The following is a 21569-nucleotide window of genomic DNA, read 5'->3' as shown; positions in this document are numbered from 1 at the left end:
TTTGGGGGAGAGATGGATGTAGAAATATTGATATAGTATTTTCTTCCTGACATTGCAATATCCTACATTATTATATAACTCGATAATTTATATATTTGAAGGGGTGTAACTTTTTTTTTTTTTTTTTAACTATTATAATATCTGTAATGTCTGGAGATTTTATTACATAGCCATCAATTAAGACGTTTTATTACATTTTTGACTCATTTAGAAGGACATGTTATTACATTTTGATTACATTTTGACAAGTTATTTCATTATCCGACAGCTATTACATTATCTACAGGAGAGAGAGAGAGACACACACACAGGGAGAGAGAGAGAGAGAGAGAGAGAGAGAGAGAGAGAGAGAGAGAGAGAGAGAGAGAGAGAGAGAGAGAGAGAGAGAGACCATCATTTCGGCTGTGCACGTTGCACTCTGCAGCACTTGCGCACTGCTTTTACGCACCGCTCCGCACACCTCTCCACGTAGTAAGGATCTCCACGCCGCTCCGTTACCGGCAGACGGGACTGGGTCTGCCGGCGGAGCCACCGAGGCACCGAGACACCAACCGCACGGCACCAAAAAAAAAACCCTCTCTTCCTCCTCCTCCTCCTCCTCCTCCCCCTCCTCATCCTCCTCCTCCTCCGGTTGTTGTTGCGCTCTCCGATGCGGCGGCCAAGTTCAGTTTAATCCCCGGCACAACAAGTCCCGCTCCGGTACCGAGCGAGATGGTTCCTCCCTCCCGTTAAATGGGATATTATACATGGGCCGTGCAGGATGTGAAGCGTCGCTAGAAGAAGGAGGAGGATGGGTGAACCGGGCTTCTCTGCGGCGGCGGTGCTGCTGCTCCTGCTGGGCTGCCTCTCGGTGGGCTCCGTTAATGCCGGTGAGTTTTACCACAGGTTGATGAGCCGATCATCACGGATAAAGGCCTGCACCTGTCAATGGGCAGTGATTTACGAGCTGATCACAGCCAATTAAGCAATAGGTGCTGCTGCTATGTAGCGTATGGGATGTGTTAATGAGAGGATCAATGGTGTTTAATGTGATGTGTGGTGCTTTACAGTGTAGTGGATCCTTTAGTCATAGATTGTTAGTGTGTCATGGATCTGTGTGTGTGTGTGTGTGTGTGTGTGCAGGTAATGTAGCTACCAGACACTTGCACAGCACACAGCAGCAAGGCAGAACCTTTGCACTGTCTCAAAATCTCCTTTTTTATTTATTTATTTCCTTTATTTTACCAGGTAGGTTGTTGAGAACACATTCTCTTTTACAATAATGACCTGCAAGTGTCTTAACAAGTCATTTTATCTAATACTTGAGTCTTAAAATGTGAAAATATGTGGAAATATTTGCCAGCTGGTTGAAGTAGTTCCAGTGTCAACATCTTGAAAATCTGATAACAGGTCAATTTGCATTGGAAAGAAATGGAAAGATCTCATTTTTTCACTTATTTTAAGAAAAATACGATTTCAAGACTCACTGGTATTAACTGACTTGTTATGATGTTAAGATTTTTTGCAGTGTGCTGCCCCACCTGAAAACTTAATTGCCTTTACAACTCCACCATCCATCAATGTCCTGATATGGAATTAGATTGATGAAGATGAGTAATACTGTAGGCACGAACCTCTTCATATAGTATAACCATCCTCCAGTGATCATGTATCATGCATGGATATGGATAGCCCCTCGAATATCTTTAACGATATTGGATATTATTAACCTGCAGTGTTTTGTATCCAAGGAGAACATTTATCTCTAGAAGATCTCGGTTACATTACATCACACAGAGATGAGAGATAGATCTGTGAGAATCCCATATCTGCCGTTTGGGGTTTATCTCGGCCTGAAGAGATTGAATATTTGGTTTCCAGAGGCTGGAGAAGGATGGAGCCTTGAGAGGGGAGTTTTGTGATTCTGCAGCCAGCTTCGGCTTTGGCAGCAAACGGCATAAAAATGGATGGGAATCCCTCTCTGGTATTGTTGTGTGTGTGCGTGCCTGTGTGTGTGTGTGTGTGTGTGTGTGTGTACACGTGTGCATGTGTGTGACTCCTATACCCGAGTCAGGAAGATAAACAGTGGAGGCATTCGGAAAACATCTAGTCAACAGCAAAGCAAACAGGGACTCCTACTGTAGCATTGTATCACACACACACACACACACACACGCTCACTCACACCCAGCCACTCTGCCTCGGCAAACACACAAGGAGCCTCAGGGAGCCTCGGAGAGAGTTTTTCCCCCACACAAAATATTAATTCCGCCAACACTGTGCAACACTCCGGCTTCTCTCTGCTGTACTCTGCTGATTGAGTTAGCATTGAGCAGACGGGGAGCAAAGCGGAGCGAGGGACTACATTCCTTTTCCCCGTAATGCCATTATTTTATCGACTCCGCAAACAAGTCGGCGGCCGGGGCGTCGACTGTTTGCGGAGGTGTGAGGGGGACGTGCAGATCTAATTTGCCGGATGTGACAGGCTGCGCTTTCTGGTGGTAATCTGGAGGGTAAACACAAAGAGAGAGCGGTGTGTGTGTGACACGGTGGGTGTAGTCGATGCATTTCCATACCAACAGTTGCCATGATGACTCCCAATTGGGGAAGCACCTGCGTTAATGGCAGAATAACACTCAGATTAGTTCATTTTATTTCCCAGAATGCCCCTGATGTTGTCGAAACTCTGGGCGTGTGTTGGCTAGAACTTCAGAGTAAAATGAACTAATTTGAATATTTTTCTGGCATTAATGCATGTGCTTCCCCATTTACAGCACATAATAGAATGGATGCACAGTGGAACGCTGTTTGTGTGTGTGTATACCTGTGTGTGTGTGTGTGTGTGTGTGTGTGTGTGTGCTCCGGTATGTCAAGGTCTGGTTTGTTGGTTGCTTTGAGAAGTCGGGCTCGTGGGATATAAAGCCCTGACTCTGATCATCAAAGGCCTTGAGGTGGTCTCGGCTCAATCTCACAAGGCCGTTACACACACACACACACACACACACACACACACACACACACACACACACACACACACCCTCCCAATGTGCATTTACTCTATTCTATGCTCCCTATACACCCAAACACTACTATTATGGCTGTGTTTTCACTATTGCTTCTTAAAACACTGTAATTTGAATCTTATTAAAAAACCGTAGTTACAGTAAACAACTAATCAACCAACGCATTGCATTCTGGGATGCAAGCTTTTTGACCCAAACCCCCAAAAAACAAGTGGCAAATGTGACACGAGAGAATGCAGCGCCATGACTCACACTTAATGAGATGTGCGTGGGAGAAAGAAAGTGAGAAAGAGAGGAGAGGGTGAAGAGGGGAATGCGCGTGTATGTGTGTGTGTGTGTGTGTGTGTGTGTGAGAGAGAGAGCGGGAAACACTGAGAGAAAGAAAGATGAGAGAGAGAGAGAGGGGGAGGCTTATCGAGGGAAACACCAAGAGACCCGTGTGTGGTTAATTAGGCCTGGTGTTAATGAAGGGAGAAAGATTAATTTGTGGGAGGAGAGGAGAACATCTTAAAGAAGGCGGGGCGAGAGAGCAAGGGGAGAGAGAGAGAGAGAGAGAGAGAGAGAGAGAGAGAGGAGTGGAGAGGGGAAGATGTGCAGGTCTACATAGTGGCACCTATGTATTACGAGGGTGTAAAGACAGAATATTCATGACCTGTCTGTTCTGATCTCTTTGGCTGTGGTGTGTGTGTGTGTGTGTGTGTGTGTGTGTGTGTGTGTGTGTGTGTGTGTGTGGGTGTACATCAGACACCCTGCTGTCTGCTCCGCTCAATGTGACGATCAGAGAGCTGGAGGTCAACTCTGCGGTGGTCACATGGGAAATCCTGGAGGGAGACCCCGTCATTGGATTCGCCATCACCCAACAGGTGCCTTTTTAGTGTGTTTAGTACGTGTGTGTGTGTGTGTGTGTCACATGTGTGTGAAGTGTATTTAATTACTATTTTCCTATCGCCATTATTGCCTATGAAGAGAACCCACTGATGTATTTGCCACAGTCAGCAGCTAATTACTCGTTTAAGGGGGACTATTTTCACTTTTTCCATGAGGGCGCACTGTTACATGCTTCTGGTGGCAGTGAAGAGGCAAAATGGAACTTAAGGTGGGAGTGGGAGTCAAGCTGGAGACGAGCAGTGATCTCTTCACGTTCGACTAGCAGAATGGAACTGCCTCTGACAGGACTGTAACTGCAGTGACTGTGGCGTCATGAAGTCATGTTAGGAAAAATTTGAATAGTCGTGTCATTTAAAATGATGGATTAGCGGAGTCGAGGCAGCAGTACGGCTCTGCAAGCTGTTTCGAATGGATTTTTGAAAACAATGGGAGCCTATGAGTTCCTGGAAGTCAGGCAAACCTGCAGCAGACAGAGACTGTAGCAAATAGGTGGGGTTAGACTCATCATAGGCATTAATGGCGATAGGGAAAACATAAAATGACACTGGTATTATCCTTTAAAGCAGTGATGAACCTTTTTCATATCAAGGACCCCTAATTTAGTCCACATTAGAGCCACAGACCCCCATTTGATGTGATTTTGTCTCTCGAACCCAAATCTGAGAATATTTTTACTGTCAGATATGATTTTGTCCAGAATCCCATGACTGTCTGTATCGTAGGTAGAGAGATAACAGAGAAACTATGATCAAAACAGTCATTCTTCTACATTCTCTAATTGTGTTCTTGTAAATTTAATAACGGTGAAGTTTAACAATTCATCAGTTTGCATTGAGAACCACTGCTTTAAAGTGATCTGCACCTGTGACTTCTTCATGTAAATAAATGTCTGCTTTGCTACTCCCTATCACTCACTCACTTACATTTCCGGTTTATTTGGAATAACTAGAAGAAGAACTGGGTAGTTAGCATGAGCAGTGATAGCCACCATGGCTGAACAGACAAAAGAACAGAGCGCCACCTACAGAAACTCAAACTGCATCAACAGAGAATCCAAGTCAACAGTACTCTAGTGTCTATAGCACTCCGGGGAATTCAACAGATAGGAGAAATCCCATAAAAGCGATCTTTAATGGATAAATACAGTTAGTTAAATCACTGTTAGACAGTTCGTTAAATCACTGTTTCGGTCAGTGGTGTAAACGCTCTCTCAGCTGCTTTTTGAACGTGTATTTATTTTGTATAAGTGCCATTTAAAAAAAAAACGTTAAGGAATTCCACTCTGTAATTGGCCTGTAAATAAAAGTGCCCCTAAGGAAATTTGCTCTTGATCTAACGGGAGCCAATTGACCTGAGCAAGCAGTCCTAGTTGGATAATGATGTACCCTGCTAGTGGAGAGTATTTGGTCTGAGAGGCACTCCTTTTTTTTTAAGCATAATTACATTGCAGAAAAACGCCAGCAGGCTTTATTTCAGCTTTTTTTCCCCCCCGACTGTTAACCAAGAGAGACGTTGTACGCATTTGCACCCTATCAGCTCTAAACAGAAGGCAATTTGCTGAATTTTAACAAGGAGCATCGTCAGCGGGCAAATTGGACTTTTCCATCATATTTTTTATTTTTTTTACCCCAGAATCTGCAGCTGATAAGAGGGACGCGTTCGGTAAATTTGCGTTAACGAGCGGAAGAGCCTTTCATCTTACCTTGAAGCAGCTGAACCTGACCTGTGACTGTAGGGTTCAGCCGATATGGGTTTTGCAGGACTGATATTTTTAATATCTTCAAATTTGAACATTTTCATGCCAAAAACGTCCCAAAAAAAAACAGTGTTTCCACCAGAATTGAGTCTTAGAACAGTGGGAAAGCCTCTGACACAGCAATTAGACTGGGACACTAAATCTCTCCACTGAAACCCACTGAAAGGATGATATTAGTACTATTACTAGTAATAATAATAATAATAATAATAAATATGTAGTCAAACAAACTGCATCATATCCATCACATCAGAGATGGATGACACTGACTGGCAGATATCCAACTTTTATTAAAGTGTAATATTAGATATTATGAGTCAAACTTCCTTTCTGACCTTTCTGTGGAGGGGATACAAAAAAAAAGAGAATTTCCCTCCAGGGATCAATAAAGTTTCCCATTCTAATATCTGCAGCTCATAAGAGGCTTTAGCGTTTCGTCCCACCTCAAACTGCCTCCTGGCACCTAATGCCTTCTCCTCCTCCTCCTCTTCCTCCTCCTCCTCCTCCCCCTCTTCTCCGTCATCGCCCGGCCGCAGAAGAAGGACGTGCGCATGCTGCGGTTCATCCAGGAAGTGAACACGACCACGCGCTCCTGTGCATTGTGGGACCTGGACGAGGACACGGAGTACATCGTGCACGTGCAGAGCATCAGCATGGGCGGCAGCAGCCCTCCCAGCGAGCCGGTCCTCTTCAGAACGCCCAAAGAGTCGGAGAAGCTGGCCTCCAAGAGCCCGGGTGAGTGGCACAGCACACACACACACACACACACACACACACATACGCATATACAGTACATACATACATACATACAGGGATGTAGTGGAGGGTAAATCCACCTAAACTCATTCACTTTTTCAGTTTCATTTGCAGAATAGGATTTACCCACTTTCTTTAGGGCTGATATGAATCTTTTATATGTAAATTCATAGTATATATGATAGTAAGTAGGATCAAACTGTTATAAGTTATATGAAGATTGGGACTTTCAAGGGAAAAAGTAATGCTGTTCTGAAAATATGACTGATTGCTTTGTTCTCAGACGCACACACACACACACACACACACACACACACACACACACACACACACACACACACAGGTAGGTAGATTGGTAAAACGCGTGCAAAAACACACATATGCACACAGAAACACAGGAACACACACACACACACACACACACACACACACACACACAAAATTGTTTTATTGTTTTATTAGCATCCCCATTAGCTGGCAAATTAATGACAGCTAGTCTTCCTGGGGTCCTCAACACATGCAAAAACACACATATGCAGGCAGGAACATGTACACAGGGACACACACATACACACACACACACACAAACTCCTCTACTCGCAGTTACATGCACACACACAGTCATACACACATGTACACCCACCTACACACACTCATACCTGGAACACACAAATGGGATTACACAAAAAAACCCCAAAAGGAAAAATCTTTAGGCTCTCTCTCTTTTTCCCTCACACACACACACACACACACACACACACACACATACACACACAGACACAGAGTGCTAATGTTTTGTTTCCAGCACAATGGGGGAGCATCAGGGACGAGGAAAAAAGGGCTATTTGGCGATTTAATAAAACACGGACGCGGCTGTCTTTGTGAGAACACCCCCTCCCTCCCTCCCCCCAACCCTCCACCCCACCCCCCCCCAATTCCCACACACACAATCTAACTCCTCGTTCCTCAGATGCACGGGCCTGCGCCGTTATCTGGAGCGACTCGCAGCGCTTTTCCAATTTTATCGGTGTCCTCGGCGACCCAGTTTAACTGTGCCAAGAGCCGCCGCCGCCGCCGCCGCTTCAGAGGGGCCGGAGCCAAATGCTAAACGCTCATCAGCGGCGAGGTGATAAGACAGGAAACAGTGAGGAGACATCGGGCCAGCGGCGTGTTTCCCATGAATCACGCCCTGGGTGGTAGTTCAGTCCGCTCCCTGTGAGGGGCGAGAGAGTTAAAGTGGCGTATGCACTGTAAAAAAAAAAAAATATCCGTCTTAACAGGTCATTTTGCAGTGCAGGTGAGATCATTTGTCTTGATGTGGACGGGGGCAGACTCGCGTTTTGTTTTGCTCCGACTTTGATGGAACTCCCTCGGTATGCGTGTGTGTGTGTGTGTGTGTGTGTGCGTGTGTGTGTGAGGGTGTGTGTGAGGGGGTAGCATTCATTAGCCGTCCTGATTAAATCTCCCGGCCATTACTGCTCTCCTCCCCTTCTAAGTGGGTATTAATCAGCCTGACACCGTTTTAGTATCTGCAGGCAATGTAATGTCTGTCTGTGCTTCTGTCTGTCCGTCTGTCTGTTGATGTTTCCGTCTGGCTCTTTGTCTGTAGCTGCTCAGAATGGGACAACTGCACATATTGAAACTGAATGTGATAGTGCCTATAATGTAGTACAATCGACAAAAGTACAGCATAAAATATGAGTCAAGGCATTTTCTGAAGCTTTAGAAGCCACTCTACAATTCAACATACTTATTATCCATCAAGCAGCACTTGTTCTAAAAAACTTCAACTTTGAGAATTGGTTTTCCTGTTATTCCCACAATGTTCTTCCAGCCAAAATGCACCATGCTGGGTGGGTAGCGAGCAGTGTGAGCCACTTCTGAAAGTTGAGATTGGGGACACAGTTGGTGTATAGCTGAATGTGCAAAGGCTAAACATAAGCTATATGTCTCTGTATGACTTTGGGAAACACTGCTGCTGGTGGAACATTGACCAGAAAAATGAGAGAGAGAGAGAGAGGGAGAGGGAGAAAGAGAGAGAGAGAGAGAGAGAGAGAGCGAGAGAGAGAGATAGAGAGAGAGAGAGAAAGAGAAATTCATGCAGAATAAGTTATGAGATGGCTCATACTCATAAAGAAAGAACATGATATACACTTTGTGGCAGCTGATAATATAACTGCTGAATAATGTAATATTGGTCAAACATTTCAACCATTTCAGTAGGTTGAACAGGTAATAAAAAAACTGTAACAAATGGCTGAATAATCTAATAACTATAAACCATTTTTATGTAATAACAAAAAAAAAAATATATATATATATCCCTTTTAATGTAATTATTATACACACTGTCAATCAAATAAAATATTCCTCTGAATGGTTTGGAAATGTAATAAACTTTTAATATAATAACTTGCTGGGTAAAGCAATATCATCTTCAGATTGATATTGTAATTATTAAAAAACCCTTATAAAATGTTATAGCCCTTATAATGCAGTAATTGTATGTAACAATATATTACAATATCAGTCTGTTACACTATATGGAAAGCTATTACATGAACAGGTTTTAGTCCATTTTGACACGTTACGACATGATGCGGTAGTTATTACATTATCAGTTATCACATCTTAACCCACTGTATCACAGACCGCCCACATAGAAACCATTTCAAAGAAGAAAAACACTTCAAAGAGCAAAAAGCTGTGTGTTGTGTTCCTGTGGCCCAGTAGGTGCTTGTGTTCCTGGTAAGGCTCACAGCTCCAGAGCGCCTGCTGCCCTTTGCCTGCAGTCAGAGCAAGTGTCTGACGAGCCCGGGGTTTCTCCAGAGGACACTGAGGATCTGGAGTACACAGCCTGCCGCGGCGCTCCATGGAGCCCACAGTTCACCGCATGCAGAGTAGGATTACCATGGCAACAGGAACTCTGAGAGCAACAAGGAGGAGGACCGGCGTCCAACGTCCATCGTCCATCGTCCATCGTCCATCGTCCATCGTCCATCATCCATTGTCCATCGTCTTCAACTCCTCGGTAGACTGCCTGCCATCACCAAAAACAAACCGTGACGAAGAAGAAGCCAACTCCAGAACAGTGCAGATGATGGATGGCGACTGGCAGGGAAGCAGGGGAAAGCCTCAGAGACTCAAGAGCCAAGACCTGAGAAAAGTCTCCCCTGACCCATAGTTAAAAAATACCAAGCTAAATCCTTGAATCTGGACTAGAGGTGGTGTGAGAGGATGATCTGCACTATAATGAAGTTGCAGAGTTTTGGTGTAACATCAGGCTGTCATCTGAACAGTTGAATGTTTAATGTTGAATGTTAATATTATCTGCCACAAGGTTATACTGTTATGTGTGCAGCATTTTACTACATTATGGGTATTTCATTTTGAGGCTTTATTACAGTTTTTAGTATATAGATAACAATATGTGCAGTTATTGCATTATGAGTTGCTACAAGGTGAGCAAGAGTTTAAAAGATATTGCTGTGGCAGTTCCATAAATTGTAGTAGTAAGCTGTAGTAGCTGAGGAATAGTGTGGATAAGTTAATCGTTAATTAGTGTGCATGTAAACGTAATCAATGATTACATTTACATGCACACTAATTAACGATTATGTAATAGTCAGAGAAAGGCATTACTCCGATTAAGATGTTTACATGAATCGGCAATTCCAAATCCTGTTTACATGCTACTTGTGGTTATTCGATTTTTTGCAGAGTTGTGGGTAGCCTAGTTTCTAAATCCGTCCCGCCACTTTATACTTCTATTGTCCCACCATCAGCAAATTCTATCACAAGTGACAACTATGCTGTACTCCCATTTCATATCTGTTGCTGCCATTTTTATTGGCCTATTCCAGCTGCAAAATGCCGTCCTCTTGACACTTTTGTCTTTTGGAAAGGAGCAGACGCCGTGATCAACCAATCACAGCCTCGCTGGTACTACCTGCAGAACTTGGGTTGCCTGCGTGTGACGTTTATTGATATGCGTGATATGATGTCCTCTTTGGTTCATGTGCAACTTGGTCACACTGGAAGAAATGCGATGTAGGTGTATACATGCCTTTATAATGTGATTAACATCGCAGTACTTAACATATCTTACTGTAATTATGGTTACTCCGACTATGAGCATAATCGCAGATATGTATGTAGGTATGGAGTGTTGATTATAACAACAAAATCAAACGTTTGAGTCCCTAGCTTTCATATATATCTGTTTTGTGTTTACTCAAGGAGGTTTTTGACCAGCCCCTTCTTGCCTCACCATATGTGGTCAAGATTTCCTCAGAGTTTTCGCATACTAACTCAAGATGTGAGTAAAAACAACAAAACGACAGCGATGTCTTGAGGCTGTTCAGGCCACCCTGTGGATACTAGTACAGCAGCACTTGTACTTCAGGCTCTCTCTAAAAAGGCAGGGGAAAATGGAAATGCTCAGGAAAGAGGGAGACATTTGGACCGGGGTAAATGGGGTTGCACCATGCCTGGTGCTGGCAACACAGAGCAAGAGGTTGTGGTCCAGAGTGTCTCCAAACCTTTGACCCTCTGATCGGCATTATGCCTCTGCTGCCAGAATCCTGTCAAGGGACACGCAATGAGTGGTTGGGTTGGGATCCAGCTCTCTCTCTCTCTCTCTCTCTCTCTCTCTCTCCCTCCCTCTGCAGCTCTACCTCTGGTCTAACCCAGCTTTAATTACACTGGCCAGAGCAGAGAATTTACACTAGGCAGCCTCTCTGCTCCCTGTTACCCTGTTTGATTCTTTTATCTTTCCCTGTAGAGTTTCAGATGGATGGCAATTTCACATTGGCTCTCTGGGACAGTGAATCGTGCTGTCCTCCGTGGCACTTGATTGATTGCATGTATGTGTGTGTGTGTGTGTGTGTGTGTGGCTGTGTGCTCTCTCTCCCCAGACGAGGTGACGATGGAGGAGGTTGGTCAGGCGGCCCAGCTGAGGGCAGGAGAACTCATCATCATTGTAGTGGTGCTCATCATGTGGGCAGGTAATAGTCCTCTTCAGCAACATACCTTTATCACAGCAGGCCTTATGGGAATCCACTGACTTTTTGGGCAAATAAGCTCTCTGATTGAGGTACTGTGGTGTTACAGAGAGTGACGGTTGTTTCATCTCTCTGTGATATAAGTAGTTGCGGTGCTTTTGGGATGATTTAATGCTGGCTTCTACCATTCACCAAAAGTACCATGTTCGTTTATGCAATGTTGTGAAGTAAATAATGGACAAACAGAGGTGAAAGTGCGACTAAGTGCTACTACACCTGTCATTAACATGCATCCTGGGTGATTGGATGAAGCAAAAACACATTATATATAAATAAACCAAATGTAACAGGTGGCAGGCAGCTCAGATAGTAACATACTTGTCAAAAATGGATTGTCAGGATACTTGTGGATGGTGGACAAGCAAGTTGTTTTCTGTCAATTTTAAAGACCTGAATCTGTTTTAGCGAAGGAAAGTAAAGTCTGATTTCATTGTGTATACCAGAGATGCATTTTAAAGTCAAGTGTCAATGTAATTCTGTATAATCATATATGCATATATGACACAATGCAGAGTCCGAGGTGGATCCCGACCCCTAAGTGGATCAGATTCCCACACATCATAAATGTGACACGCTTCAAAATCCCCGCTACACATTTTTAATGCTTTAGAAACTCCACTAGAACATCCTTTCAGCTTCAGATCTCTAACCTTTACGTAAACAAAGCTGCATGTCAGTATAGCCATAGGATTCATCCAAATGCAACCTGAACGCAGCAGTATCCCATCAGAAAAACAGTACAAAGACACATTAGCGATGTTTACATGCATGGAGACTTCGACTCATTAGCGGTATATGTGCAGAGATATGAACCGCTTCACAGACAGGCAGAGAGTTATAAATGTTCTCTCCTAACCCACTTTAATGAGATACAAATACGGCCCAAATGCTGTATATAGCATATACAGTAGCAGCAATTACCCATGAGAGAGAGAGACTGAGAGAGAGGGAGAGAGAGAGCAACAGAGAAAAGGTGGAAAAACTGAGTGATCGCGTTGAGAGAAGCGGAAAAAGGAGGGCAGGACGGTGAAAAAAACCAGAGGAGTGAAGGAGGCGAATTGTGTTTTCTCGGCTTTAATTGGGCCCGCGGGGCATGCTGGGGGATATCACAGTGAGATATCCCACCATGCCCTTTGGTATCGCAGTCATCAGACGAGCAGAGGCTGACATAAGCAGAACGCCCAGACTGAAGCCCGGTTGGACCAGCTGCCTCCTCCCTCCCTCCCACCCACCCACCCTCCACATCCTGCTCCGCCGTCATGAATTATTCCCTTTCTCCATTTCCACACTCTCACTCTCTGTCTATCTCTCTCCTCATCTGTCTCTCCTCTCTGCCTGGTTTTTAATCTCTTTGACTACAGGCTTCGTGCGGCTATCTTCACCATCGGCTTCATATCTCCGTCTTCGTCGCTTCACCCTATTCACGTCTCTGCCGCTCGCAGTTCAATTCAATTCAGTTCAGTCTTTACTGACGTGAATGATAGATGAACAGTATTGCCGAAGCATGGAACTACAATGGAATGAAGATAATAGAAGTAAATAACTAGTAGGCCTAGATAACATCTGTTCCATCTGTTAATAAAACGTCTGTGTGTTAGTATTTCAAAGTGTATGGGGCTACAGTGTTTCTTTCACGAGCCAAGGACCACACCATCGATTGAATGCAAATGAGGATGTTTATTTAACAGATATGAATGATGAAGAGGAGACTGAGATGAATGGAGGATGGAGAGATGTAGGCGAATCATCTGCGGTGTGGGGAAGGTTTCGGCGACGGATCCGCCCTTGCTCCCGGGCACAGCAGCAGACCCCAGGGGCAGGGGGCCCTGTAGTAGAGAGGAGGAGTGGAGAGAGAGAGGGAGAGCGAGAGAGATCGAGAGAAAGGGGAGGGAGGGTGGGGCAGGTAAACGAGGAATGAACAGGTATGCTGGGCAGGTAGGCATTTAAAGGGAAACGACAGGAAGGGGAGTGATTGAGGTGTGGTCCTGCTCCTGAACCTCAGCTAATATGGCTCCAATTAAAAAGAGAGAAAAAGACAAGAAGTATTCAAATAATGAATTCAGTTATGCAAAAAAGAAACGATCATTGCAGGATGGATATGGAAAAAACAAATCCGCATAGTAACTTAAATTGCTTTTTCAATTCAGTTCAACTTCAAAATGTTTGCACTGGCTTGACTATAAATTTACAAAGCAAAAATTATGTTATAATGAATTCATATAATGTCAATATACGATATAACCAAAGTAAACAAATGAAAATAAATAATTAGTGCAGGCTGTTTCTAGAAATTTTAAAAATCAGTGTAACACTCAGGTAAAATTGCCCCTTTTCTCCTGTTAGTTCAAATTCAATGCATTGGCGTGACTGTAAATTTCGGTTGACAATGCACAAATGGTGTTAAATTAAACAATAGAATAATTAAGATAACATAACATAACATAACAAAAGGGACGGTGGGGGAGGGGGGGGTGTCCTTGTGGTTACTGTCCTTCCACTGGACGGCCCAGGTTCAGGGTTCAGCGAGCATCCTCCCTGCTGGATCCCTCCCAGCTGCAGGGCTGCTGTTCTGTAGCTGAACCTGACCTCTGACCTCCCTGTGGAGGGGGGAACACAGAAAAGAGCATTTCCCTACAGGAATCAACGAGGTATCACATTATTATAATTCTAACTATATAATTAGTGTGTCCTCTTCCTCTCCCAGGGGTGATCGCCCTGTTCTGTCGTCAGTACGACATTATTAAAGACAACGAGCCCAACAACAACAAGGACAAAGCCAAGAACTCCTCAGAGTGCAGTACTCCCGAGCACCCACAGGGGGGGCTACTGCGCAGCAACGTCTAAGACCAGCCCTGCATCGCCTTCTGCAATAACCAACTCTTCGAACCTCAGGACAGGTGAGGAACACACCCTTTAGTCTCTATCCAAAAGCTCTCGTCTTATATCATGCCCCATTTAAATACTTTTCCTCTATTCATGTTTCTATGCTCGTTTTGTTGGCTCCATCAGATTACTTTTTGCTGTTGCAACAATCCAATTTCACCACAGGGATCATAATCATCATCAAAGTCCAAAGACAGCTTACAAAGCTAAATTAAGGCTTTGAATTAGTCTTGGGAGAATGGGATATTTCCCACAGCTGGGGAATAATTGTTATTTGGAGAGTACAGCAAAAACAAATGTCGAAATTAGAGCTAGAAGACAGAAGTTTCCCAAAGGGCACACATGCTGTGTGCAATCACCATCAGAATCGGAGAGTCTTTATATGAGCAAACATTATGCACCTACACAACCTAGTATGCACTATCATTTTCACCTCTCAACAGCTCTGAACTGCAGCGTTGTAACTCTGTCCTTTGCATCTCATTAAGTAGAGTCAATTCTTCTCTTTCAGACCCTGAGACCAACAGAAAGCCATTCTCAGATACCATCGTACTGAAGAACAGATTAACCATTGCAGAAACTCTATTCCACATAATGTAGAGCTGTTTCAAACCAATGGACCCAAATCTGAACTTGCAGAATCAAAGACTGCAAACAGGCAAACAGGAAACGGTGGAGGGCAAAACTAGATTCACTTTTGCCGTGACTACAACTGGACTGTGTGAGAGAAACTGTGGCCTTCGGGGGCCCCTTCGGACTTTTCCGTGCGAAGAGCCGAAAAAAGACACAAGGAGAATTAAGAAGATCCTCCAGCATTGGACATAAAATGGCCATCGGTCCAAGTATTGGAGGGCGTTCCTGAACACGTTCCCTCTTGGCGAGACCTGCTCACTTCATAAGTTCTGGTTCCCCTTCATCAGAGGCATTGAATCCCAGGAACGGATCATCGGAAGTGTCTTTGAATGTTTTTTTTTTTCCTATTTCATGAAAGGTTTGTGTCACCAGTCAGTGAAGGTGGAAATGTAGGTTGGCTTAGACGAATAGTGCGTCCTCTAGGTCCAGGTATCAGTCAGCACAAAACAAAAGACGTTCCACTCCGTCTCTACCTATCTCTATCTCTCGTTCCTTCCTTTCTCTTTCATCATCTCATACTCTCTCTCTCTGTCTGTCTGTCGGTGTCTCTCTAATAAGCACATTGCAGTTCGGTGCTCCTCCTGTTGTGATTGTTGGAGTCCTCACAATCCCAATTTTGACTACAATATTGTGTTATTGTTGGGCCCAGAAATATTGCACATTGTCTTGTGGAGTCCTGTCTCCATTCTCTCTTTCTCTCTTTCTCTCTCTCTCTCTCTCTCTCTCTCTCTCTCTCTCTTCTGTCATCAGTTAAATGATGCCCCTGTTTTTCCCTCCACTCTCTGGACTGGAACCTTAATGCCCTTGTCACTTCGGGGGATAAAATCTGACAGAATTTTTATGACACCCCATATTTTCCTCGTATGAGTTGGATGATCCTGTCTGAATACGACCACGATCCAGACAAAGGTCAAGGATGGGCCGGGCAATCCCCTGCTGAAGGGGCGCCTCACCCCAACATTAAAACTTTGAAAGCGACCGCCTAGTTTCAAATCCAAAATGTAAAAGTTTAAAAGGGTGGCACGGCTGGAACATCGTAGCTTTAACGGGGGAAGTTCACATCGAGGTTTGTTGGTGTTCATGCCTCCATATTCAGCACCATCTGCTGTCTGGGGTCTGCAGTAGGATGTGCAGAGAATAGGGATGGAGATGTGCAGGGCGCCATTCCTAATGAAATGTATACACTGGGCATAGTTTGGCATGGTTTCTGCCTGATTTGGCTGAACACCAGCAGGGATGCCAGGCTGTGGAAGCCCAAGGCTGGTGCGCTTGGCCAAGTGGCTGAACCCTGTTCTGAAGTCTGAACCGTGTCTCTCAGACCCCCTTTCCATCTAACATTAACATGCGTCCCGAGCGACTGGACTGTCATGGCACAGAGCAAAACATCCAGGTGTAAATACAGCCAAGATGCACTGCAGATCTAATCGCCCGATAGCATTTGTGCCACTTTAGCAAACAAAGTGCAAATGCAATTCTTCTCCAATCTAATCCACAGGCACTGCACACACACAGAAATAATACTTTAGCATGCAGAACCGACCAGAAAATGCAAACAAATCAAACAGGCAGCAGGCAGCTCGGAAAGTAACTTGTCAAAAATGGATTTACAGGATATTGGTGGATGAGGTACAAGCGAGAAGAGGCGTTTACTGTCAGTTTTAAAAGGCGTAAATATTACGTGAGGAGGTGACGAGAGGCCATCAGTGTTTTGTCAAAGGAAAGAGAAATCCTGCTCAGATGTCAGGAGTAAAGGCGACCTGGTTGGAAATGAGGTTCTCCTCATCTGGAGAGCATCAGAGCGTCTGAAGATAAATGTGCATTATCTTCAGTAGGGGCTGCTCGTTCAATTTATTATGCGTTATCCACATAATTGCAAATAGATTGGATCCCAACCCCTGGATACTGACGTTCACTAGTTGACTTCACCGCAAAGTCAGAGAGAGAAAACGCCATGAAGCTGAACTCAGCAGGGCTGCAGCCATATTAGAGATAATGAGCAAATGTCTTGATTGCCTCACTGGTTAGGATGACTGCTAATCAGGGACACACACACACACACACACACACACACACACACACACACACACACACACACACACACACAATTCAAGATTTAAATACCGTCCTTTGTCGGGAGAGAACAACCATTACGTCCCCATCTCAATCATCTATTCTGTTAACGCTCCGAACCCTCACCCCGACATCCATTTTTCACTATCTCCCTCTCTTTTATCACCCTCCCTCTTTCCTCCTCTATCTCCATCCACCCTTATCCCCCTTCACTCTCCCATTTATGACTTTCCCTCACTTTCCCTCTGCCGCTCTCTCGCTCTCTCTCTCTCATATATCACTCCCTCCCTTCCTGTCTGCTCCCCTTCACCACTCTCGCTCTCCCTCCGCCGCTCGGCAGCTTCCCTCGTCTTCCCTCTCTCCCATAATTTCCACTCTCAGCCTTCTTCTCCTTCTCTACGTCAACGCTCCCTCGCTCGTCCAGCCTCGGCCCTACCTACCGCCCGTCCCTCGTTCTTCAGCTCATTTATCACCTTTGCGTCTCAGACAGGCCAGGAAGGACACAGATAGACTGGAGGGAGGAAGAGAGGGAAGGAATCAATGAAGGAAAACAAACAAAAAAACGGGAAAGGAGCAATGAGAGAGATGGGAGAGACCACAGAGAGGAAAGACAAAAAGAAAGGAGGAAAAGTTTATATAAGAAGGAGATGAAAATAGGAAATGTGATCAAAAGTGGCAAAAAAAAACTATAAAACATAAGAAACATTGCAGGTAGTCAAAATAAATTCAAAAGTACTTATGAGATGAATAAAAATGTGAGGAGTAAATCAAAATGCGAACAGTAGATAAAGAAGGAAACACTAAAGGGCAAATGCACAGAATAAGAAACAGCAAGCCTTGTAAAAGTATTTTCATAGAGGTTGAAGAAGTAGGGATGAAAATGAAAAGCAAGGACAAAAAATAGCAATATGGGGTGAAAATTTGAAAGATTTGCAATATCCCATTTTTACAAAAAAAAATAAATATATATATATATATAGGCCTGATACACCGGCACACCAATATATCGGTCTAACTAACAGAACTTGAATGGATAGAATGGTCTTTCCCATTCTAATCAACGTTCCAGGATGGTCGGAGCAGCAGCCATTTTTATATGTAGGCTACCGTTGTATAAACCGACTTATGCCAAGTTGCTGAGGCAAGAAGATTTGCAGCAAGGACCTGAGCTTCTCTGTCTCCTTGCTGCCATGGATTGCTAACGCTAATGTTGACTATAGGAGCTAGGGAGAGAGGTAGTGATAATGCTACTTTAGCCTCGTTGCTTACGTTAGCTTTCAGTTGAGTTTTGACAGTTTGCTAAGCATTCGTGCAACAGACACATCTGCACAGTTCTCAAGCAAGTGTGACAGACTTTATGGCCTTAATGCCCAGACTTGTGTTACCATAGAAATTAACTCTTAAAATTCTATAATCGGCATTTTATGCTGTATAGACCCATTTCACACTACCGGGTTCTACGCAACGGAAGTCGTCACAGATGGGAAACACCGCAGCAGTAGCGGCGTATCAATGAGAATAATAGACACACCTCGAGTGTTTTCGTCTTTACTGCGATATCTACCAGATTTTTCACCTAAAGACATCGTTCTTTTGGTGGACCAGTTTTCGATCACAGACAGGACGAAGCTTGACAAAGCTACAAACTCGTTTTTGAAAATTACATCCATACGAAGGTAAATGATCTCTTGTCTAGTTACCTAACGTTTGTTAATAATGTTACCAGGATACGCAGGTGGAAGGCAAGGTAGCTAGTATAGTATTCTTCATTCTCTTTCAACATTTCTGTGCGACTAATGTTAATACTGTTATGTACAGTGTCCAGTGTTGTTAATGGCCAGGTTGTAGTCAGAGCTCGGTGCTACAGATCGATGAGGAAGAAAGAGGGGCCAATCCAAAGAATGTGGATATTATAAGCTCCTAATGAACCTTGAGCTTATGTGGTTTTCTTTCTTATCGACCTGTAGCACCGAGCTCTGACTGCAACCTGGCTGTTTACAACACTGTACAAAACAGTATTAACACACAAACAGTATTAATCCTGTCTGTGATTGAAAACTGGTCCACCAAAAGAACAGTGTCATTGGTTGAAAAATCTGGTAGATATCGCAGTAAAGGCGAAAATACTCAAGGTGTGTCTATTATTCTCATTGATAAACGCCGCTACTGCTGCGGTGTTTCCCAACTGTGACGACTTCCGTTGCGTAGAACCCATAAGTGTGAAAAGGGTTTATTAGCCACATTACCATGATAAACAGTGAAAGGACCGTTCTATTCATTCAAGTTCTGTGGTCTAACATTAAAAACTGGTGTAAAACGAGCGCTGCTAGAGACGAGAGATTTAAAGAATGGCTCTGTCAAATGAAAAAGTGACTCTAGTCTTGTGCTATTAACTCAAACTGGTAGCACAGAGAAACATGACACTGAGAAAGCCAAATAGAGTGTGTTCCACCTGCACACACACACACAAAGAGAGATAGGGAGAGAGTACGAGAGCAGACTTTTTGATTTTTTTTTAAGCATATATAAAACTGGAGGCTGTGTCAGGAGTGCGGCGGCTTGGCCAACCTCTAGAAACGGGAGCATTAAAGAACAAGCGTGTACGACAAAGTGCACTCTGGGGATTTGAATGTCGAGCCTTCCAAGGGGAATGTAGTTTGTAGTTGGAGGGAGCGTGCTGGAGGCTGGAGTGATAGTGTGGTTGTTTGCTGGAGCTGCACAGATGGACCAGGTGGATTTTTGAAAGAGGGAGAGGAGCAGTGAAAGACTCCAGTCAGCAGATCCTGGAGTATTTTTAAACCTGAACCCTCCCCTCATCCACTCCTGTTTCCTGCTCGCTGTCATGTCTTTTGTCTCCTTCTATCATGAAGACGAGAACTGGACAAGGCCCAGATTCTCATTGCCCACAATGTTGGCCTGTAACCACACACAGACACTCACACACACACACACACACCTTGTTAAATTTAGTGTATGCATAAGCTCTCCTACCGTCTCTTTCTCTCTCTATCTCCACCACACACACCACAGCAGTTTTGGGCTCATTACTTTAAATTACATTACCGCCCAGAGAAAGTTAGCTCTCCTGCCATTTCTCATCTCATCAGGTGGATGGGGGATAATCATAGTTTTGGGATAATTCAACATAAATCAGATTTTTAAAGGCAGGTGATAACAAAAATAACAACTTTTATGACTGGTAACTGTATAATTATTGAACTTGAAGTGGTGATTTGTTAAAGTATTTGTTACTAGGAAGAGGAATAACTGTGCCGCAGTATTGAGTTAGGTGTTACTAGTCAACACTTTACATTTGACATACACTAGAGTTCAACCGATGTGAGTTTTTGAAGACCGATATCGATATTTTGATTGAAGATATTCAATATCTTTAAATTTGACCATTTACATACCTAAAAATGATTCAGTGTTTCCCCAAGACTTTTAATATTGACAGCATTTAGACCATCATGGGACACTAAAACCCAGACTAATGAAAATTTTTTTAGGCTCCTTAAGGCAGACTATTGAATAAAATCCTCCCACACCACACTTGATGATTTCTCTGGTCAGTCATGTGAAATAATCATAATCATAACAGGGAGGAACCTCCATCATATCAGATACGGAGAATACTGACTCGCCTATATCTGATTTTCAATAAAAGGCCAATATCGGCAAGCCGGTATATCGGTCTAACCCCAACACACACACACACACACATACACACACCTCACACACTCTCGGAGTCCATTCTCCGGCTGGCTGCGGTCCAAACAGGAGCTGACACATGGGGAGGCAGCAGAAGGCAGGTCTGGCCCAGACAGCTCCGTCTCTGTCTATCTGAGGCTGCAGGAGGCGACTCAGCAGCTGCTCAAGGTGAACATCCAATGAGGCATGTGTGAGTACGGAGCCGGCTGGAGCCTCACTCCGGGCGAGAGACCTGGAGACAGACAGAGAGAGAGAGGGGAAGATGAGAGTCAGAGGGAATAAAATCGACAGACTGACACGGGCACAGGGGGAGAGAATATCATTACGTCCGCTGGGAATCGCAGCGTCTGACCTCCGAGTCCAGTCCCCAGACGTCTGGATGTTAACAGGGGCGTCAGTTGGGTGTGGCAGAGTATGGGCACTGAGCGAGTCCAAATTCCATCTTGAAGGTTTCATCATTATCGTGGAGAGCAAACATCAAGCAAAAATCGGCAGAAATCTATTTGGAATATCCATCCATATCTTAAAAAATCACATCAGGGGAGCATTCAGGACCAATTTTGCCTCTAAGATGATAGTTTGGTGATCTACATCTAATAATTTATCACATTAACCAAATACAATCTTTTCATCAGTCAATTCTCCACTTTGTGCACAAGCAGGTTTTGGATGTTTTGGTGGCAAATGATATTAGATGCCATGGCTTAAGGCTTTGTGAATTGACGCTCCTGGATTTTTACCATGATCTCATTAACTCTCACAAAAAATCCCCCAAAGTGGCTGAAGAGAGGACATAATGACAGATGA

At 44.1% G+C, this 21569-nt stretch overlaps 1 protein-coding gene across 2 annotated transcripts; it reads left to right on the top strand.

The window, feature by feature from the left end:
- Nucleotides 1–790: 790 nt before the first annotated feature.
- Nucleotides 791–14309, top strand: fndc5b (fibronectin type III domain containing 5b). 2 transcript variants are annotated; one of them, XM_071526525.1, is made up of 6 exons: nucleotides 791–869; nucleotides 2931–2933; nucleotides 3747–3865; nucleotides 6183–6381; nucleotides 11319–11408; nucleotides 14170–14309. In XM_071526525.1, exons 1-6 carry the CDS (start codon nucleotides 791–793, stop codon nucleotides 14307–14309), a joined length of 630 nt encoding a protein of 209 aa, XP_071382626.1. The 2 variants fall into 2 exon arrangements, with proteins under 2 accessions (XP_071382626.1, XP_071382627.1); XM_071526526.1 differs by lacking the exon at nucleotides 2931–2933.
- Nucleotides 14310–21569: the final 7260 nt, after the last annotated feature.

The sequence above is a fragment of the Centroberyx affinis genome, unplaced genomic scaffold, assembly GCF_046629955.1.
Source record: "Centroberyx affinis isolate AG114_WGS23_722 - 3 ecotype Tasmania unplaced genomic scaffold, CSIRO-AGI_Caff_v1 ptg001421l_1, whole genome shotgun sequence".
NCBI classification, from domain to species: Eukaryota; Metazoa; Chordata; class Actinopteri; order Beryciformes; family Berycidae; genus Centroberyx; species Centroberyx affinis.
The sequence above is the reverse complement of the archived record's forward strand: the minus strand, read 5'-3'. Positions and strand labels throughout refer to the sequence as shown.